The 6,000-nt window shown below is 42.4% G+C and overlaps 1 protein-coding gene across 1 annotated transcript in view; it reads left to right on the top strand.

The window, feature by feature from the left end:
• LYST (lysosomal trafficking regulator) overlaps positions 1-6,000 on the top strand; it is a 134,470-nt gene that overhangs the window by 67,224 nt on the left and 61,246 nt on the right. The window contains exons 23-26 of the mRNA XM_023520819.1: positions 311-371; positions 789-1,019; positions 3,409-3,575; positions 4,202-4,354. Of these exons, the coding sequence (XP_023376587.1) occupies positions 311-371; positions 789-1,019; positions 3,409-3,575; positions 4,202-4,354 (612 nt within the window). The remainder of the gene's footprint in view (positions 1-310; positions 372-788; positions 1,020-3,408; positions 3,576-4,201; positions 4,355-6,000) is intronic.

The following is a 6,000-nucleotide window of genomic DNA, read 5'->3' as shown; positions in this document are numbered from 1 at the left end:
AAGGGGGAGCAAGTAAGCGCAGAAATAAAAGAATATTCTCTCCCAAACCAGAAGCTCGGCAGGATAGTTAAACTGATATTTCTGCCTGCGACAGAGAGAAATGTGTCTCGTTATTATTAAGTGTCTCCTGTTTATTAAGTGGGACGATTCCGACCTTGAGGAATTTACTTATTAACTGCACTAATGGCAGCGGCACTTTTCATTTGCACACAGCTTTTGGCTCTTTCAAAGCAATTCTACGTCACCTCATCTGATTCTCACAACAGCCTTCAGAGAAAGTAGGGGAAATGTCACCGCCCATATCTGACAGATGAGGAAAGTGAGGTCCCAGCGCCCGAACAGTCCCCCTCCATCGCAGAGGCAGGCACACGGTACTAGGACCAGAACTCAAGACTCACTCCTTTGCCAGACCGCGCTTTACTGTCTCACTGTCTCTCAAGCTTTTTCTTCGTGCACTTGTTACGTAGACCCCGAAAACAGGGGTTCTTTGGACACCTAAGGGGCCCACAGACAAATTAATGAGAGTCGGTTAAAACCATTGTTTACAATTGTTTATGTTTCGTTTCAATGTTTACGTATTTACCTTGGGTCAAACTTCTAGCAGTATCTTTTATCTTATTGTTGGAGGGGTCTATGAGCGGAAAAAAAGTTAAGAATTCTTGTTCCCCGTGTTTATTTTTTATAGCTTCAAAGCCAGGTAAGCAAAACGGCCTATATTGCAATAATTTTTTCTTATTTCATGGTAAATTACTTCTAACGTGCTCTTAACTGTGTATTATTTATTACAGATTTGATCTGGAAGATGTGAAAAACATGGGACTTTTTCAGAAGTGGTCTGTCATTCCGATTCTGGGACTGATAGAGACCTCGTTATATGACAACGTGCTCTTGCATAACGCTCTCTTACTTCTTCTCCAAATACTAAATTCCTGTTCTAAGGTAGCAGATATGTTGCTGGATAATGGTCTACTCTACGTGTTATGTAATACGGTAGCAGCCCTGAACGGATTAGAAAAGAAGTAAGTTTCAAATCCTTATTTAAAACTACATCTGATAAATGCTTTGGAAAGGGAAAACTTTAGTGATAGGTTACGTTAAGCATCTGGTTTTTCATAATACTTTCAAAGAACTTCTTTCCCATAAAACCGATTGAATTAAATTAAATTAAATTTGGAGGGTCCTATTTTCTATCATTTTCAACAAAGTTTGGTTAACAAGGTATTTACATAACCTACTTTTAGGTATTTAGAACCTGAAGACAAGTCGAGTAAAAGTAACTGTCCTCAAATATATTTACCAAGCTTCCTTTATAAGACTAGGAAACTGATGATCAGAGAGAGATAGTAACTCGTTGACCATCACACAGCTCGTGAGTAGAAGAGAACTTGAGACGGAACGCGTCTCACTTCCAAAGCCCGTGTTCCGAACTCACCGTACCGTCCTTTTAGCATATTGTGGCTCTGTCTCCCACCAAAAATTAATTTCTAATTGCAAGGTACCTTGGCAAATGGCTGCCCGCCAAAGTGATTAACAGCTTTAAAAGTGTTACAACGTGTGTTTTAGAAAATGGCTTTTAAGTTTTCTGTTGTTCTCTCGTAATTAATGCGATTAAAGTATCCTGAAGACCATCAGTGATCTATACACAGTGCTGACTAATAGGAAATAATGTAGAATGAGAAATAAGAATAAGAAGATTTGCAGAGCTAGATATGCTAACTACCAGATTTACAGAAGGTTGTCATACACCTAGGTGTTCAGAAACCATTCAAATTGAGAAATGGGAATGGAACTTACTGAGGATGCTTTCAATGTTTCCTAAACTGCAAATACAATAAGTGAGCAAGGCCTGACTGGAAGACGAAGGATCTTCCTAGGATGCTTATCTCCAATGACATCAGCACTCCAGACCTTCCAATACCTGGCATGGGAGCTGAGGCAGAAAGTTATGTTCCGTTGATTGTATTTATTCTTTTTCATTCATTAGTGTAAAATTTTATACTAAATAACAAGTTTCTAAGAAAAGAAGAGAGAAGATCAAATGAAAAATAAGAGATCTTATACTTGAAAAGTTGGACTTATTTAAAATAGTGTTTGCAAAAGTTAGGTAAAGGGCATTAATTAATGCATGCAAAACTTACCTCTGGTTGCCGAATATCTTCCTAAAATAAAACATAAGTAAGAGAGTGTGGTATGGTTTGCTAAAATACTTGTTAGGAACTTTGTTTAGGCTTACATTAACTTGGAGCACTAACTAATATCAGATCACTTATTGATAAATGACCATGCGCATGCACTTGTCTGAGAACTTTATGCGATTGATATTATTTAATCCTGACAGCACTATGGGAAAAACATATTAGGTTATATTTTTATTTGAATTTTGTGTCTTTGGTGTTTGTGTTCATGATGTACAGTATAACATTTTTCTTAGCATACTGTTGAAATATAAATCTCCATCTTATTGCATGTTCAAGCATTAAACGTTATCTACGTTTTTGCAAAGAAGACAGAGCATATCCTTGGCGATCCTCGAGGCCATCGAGGCTCTGTGCATACAAGAGGAACTCCGTGTGCTCAGCGCAGTTTGATTTTTATATTTAAGATCTGTGTGCTACGCATATGAGAAATACAAAAAAATACGAAGTATTATATTTCCTCAAAACACTTAGTCTTGATTACAATACAATGCATGAAATTGATAGAACTTGGGAAGAGTGCCTGCAAGCATCTCCTAAAAGTAGTTTGTTGTTTTATAAATAAATTATACATATGAACGTCCCTAATATGCCGCTCTGTTAATCGGCCCCAAACAGTTGCCATTTCTAACTCACATTTGGTTTGGAAAAAGTAAACGGAGATTAATATTTATGCTTAATATCACACAGAGGTAGATTATCAAGGTTAAAAATTGAGAAACAGAAGTAACTAATTCATATTTATTAGACATTTATAAATGGTTAATATTATTTAAATCTATTATCTCCTTGAATCCCTAAAATAACTATAATTTGTATAAGTGAGATTCAGAGAGGTTAATTAATTTATTCAAATTCACCTTCTCTGAGAAGCCTTCTCCGACTGTGCCTATGTATACCTACAAAATCACCTTTCCCGTGGGCTAGGAACCTGCCTGTGGTTTCCCATAGTGTCTGGTGTTAACCTCTGTTGTTACGCTTAACCATCTACTGTTTGTAGTTAACTTCTTTTCTCGTCCGGTCCTCTGCACGACAGATTTTTTGACAGGAGTCAAAGCGTGTCCTCTTATTTCTGTTTCCAGCGTGCATTTCGCATCACCTGCCACAGCGGAAGCAAGAATAATGTTGAGCGAGTGCGTGCCTGAATGACGGCTGGTAGAACAGGAATTTACAGCGGTTCTCTTTGCCTTAATTATGTGTTCTTTTTCCTTAGCATTCCTTTGAATGAATACAAATTGCTTGCTTGCGACATACAGCAACTTTTCATAGCAGTTACAATCCATGCCTGCAGTTCCTCAGGCTCACAATATTTTAGAGTTATTGAAGACCTCATTGTACTACTTGGATATCTTCAAAATAGCAAAAACAAGCGGACACAAAGTAAGATTTAATTTCTATGGACTTTGTGGGGAGTTGTATAGTAGCCAAAAATGTTATTTGAACCTAATCTCTTTCTTCTTGGAAACTGTTTTGCTACAAGTGTATACTTCATTTTGTGACGTTATCTATCAGCTTTAAAAAGAAGCCTTTTTCAGTGGAAAAAAAAGTGATACTTTTATATAATTAGTAGCAGACAATGTATCATTCAAAGAAGCAGCCGATTTTTCTTACCAAGTAGAATTAAATGGCCCGCGTTGAATAATAATGCCCTTTAGTTTTCTTTAGTGGCAAATACGAAAGTGAATATGAACCAGAAAAATGCGAGAATTTTGCCTTATATGTTAAAAAGCTTGTTCTTTAAAACAGCTATATAAAATGAAATAAATCCTTGCACTAGTACCTTTCCATTTAATTTTTAATAGTGACCATTTGGAAATTTGCTTTAAAATTGCTTTGAAAAACAGTTTTTAAAAATGTTTACTACCAGCAGGAGCCATGTCGATTAGAAAATTTGATGTCTGATAAAACATGGACAGTTTAGCTATTGCTTGATAGTAAAAAATCAATTCAGTTTTAAAAAGTTGACAGCCTCACGGCTTGAAACATCCGGTGCCCACTGTTTTCAGACATGGCTGTCGCGCTGCAGCTGCGCGTCCTCCAGGCCGCCATGGAGTTCATCAGGACCACCGCGAACCATGACTGCGAGCACCCGGCGGACTCGCTCTCGTTACCGTCCGCTCCCCATCACGCAGTGTTTCAGAAGCGCAAGAGCATTGCCGGTGAGTCCCAAAACAATACTTCAGCAACTGTGAATCGAAGGTAACTTGGCTTTCGTATAGTCTGATGCCGTTCGTGTTTTTAAAATATTATCGGTTTAAAGTTTAAGCTATAAAATTTGAGAAAATTTTCCTCCCAGTAGAAGCTACTCTCCTGCTTTCTTTTCAGTGCCATTCTGATTTTCTTGTCTCTTGAGCATCACCCATGTGCTAATGAGCACTGTGTCACGCGTCGACGCGACAGTGACAGGACCTGTCCCCGCGGAGATTGTGACGTCGCAGAGAAGGGTGGGAAGCAGGACTCTGATGGCAGGAGGTGGGGGCGCCTCTGAGGACGTGGGCTCCAGTGTGGGCGAAAGGGCGGAAAGGCGTCTGTGAGGTCACAGGAGGGCGCGAGGCCGGGGACGCAGGCTCGCTTAGGAACCCGAGGAGGGAGCCGCCGGCCAGAGGGCAGTGCGGGCGGGCCGGGCGGGCCGGTGGGGCTGGGCGGGCTGCACCGCGTGGCACGGCCGTTTGCCCGTGGTCCCCGTTCCGGGGCTCAGACTTCATCCTCACGGGAAGTCATCCAAGGCGTTGAAGTAGGTGGCATGGCGTAAGCGGGCTCATTCTGGCTAGACCGCCATGGCCCCTGGGTGAAGAGCAGGTGACGGGAGAGCCCAGGCAGGAGGCCATCGCAGTAGTCAGGGCGGGAGCCGTGGTGGCTCGGGCGTGGGCAGAATGCACACGTCATCAGGGCTTGCTGTAAACGAGTGCGGAGCATCAAAGAGTAAGTTAATATTGTTGGAAATTTCTTATTTCTCCCAGAGAATTCGCTATGACCTTTCTGGATCATACACGTAATAAAAATAGCGTGAAACACTCCCCCACACATAGTGGATCTGTATGGTACACGCATACACGTGTGTCTGCGTAGTGGATGTGTTGTGTACACACGTGTCTCCAGAGCACGTGGTAAATTACAGTCTCAAGGGCTTTTAAATCCAAATCTTTCTTCTGCTTGTGTTAAACTACTTCATTGTCTTCGGCGCTAGGCCAGATTTTCAAACCACGTGAGAAACTCGTCTGTAGAGAAAAGCTGCCCCATCGACATCGTTTTGCTGTAGTCGTTTAGATTACGCTGAATCAAAGCCAACGTGACTAAAACTCCTCAGAGTCCACGTGGCCCCCTGCAGCCTTCCTTCACCAGGACCTGGACAGGCTCTCCCCTTGAGTGGCCTCCCCGTCCTGTCCCTTGCGTCCCAGGCAAAGCTGCACCTCACACCAAGTCGGGCCGTCACGCTCGGCTCCCCACGCGCACGGGGTGACTTGGGAGCGCCTGTCCTTTGCAGGGCGGCGCCCTACATGGCCAGCAACCGCTAAGACGGACCTCAGCCTCTCTGATCTCAGAAGATACCTTTGCCAGGCTTCCTGTCGCTCGCTCTCACGCTCACGTTTATTTCTTCTCCGCCGTCATCCCAGGCCCCGGCGGCCGTCCCGCTCGGCACGTGCCTGGCCCACACAGTGGCCCTCTTGCTGTTTTGCGTTTGCTGTGACTTCTCTAACAGGATGTCTGTCCTCTGTCTCCAGATACTAACGAGCATTTTTATCACCTAGATCCTCAGCACCCAACTTGGCTCCAAGCTTATTATTTATTATTTGTTTGAGTCACT

The sequence above is a fragment of the Pteropus vampyrus genome, unplaced genomic scaffold, assembly GCF_000151845.1.
Source record: "Pteropus vampyrus isolate Shadow unplaced genomic scaffold, Pvam_2.0 Scaffold279, whole genome shotgun sequence".
Classification (NCBI taxonomy): Eukaryota; Metazoa; Chordata; class Mammalia; order Chiroptera; family Pteropodidae; genus Pteropus; species Pteropus vampyrus.
This window is presented reverse-complemented; position numbering and strand designations above follow the sequence as displayed.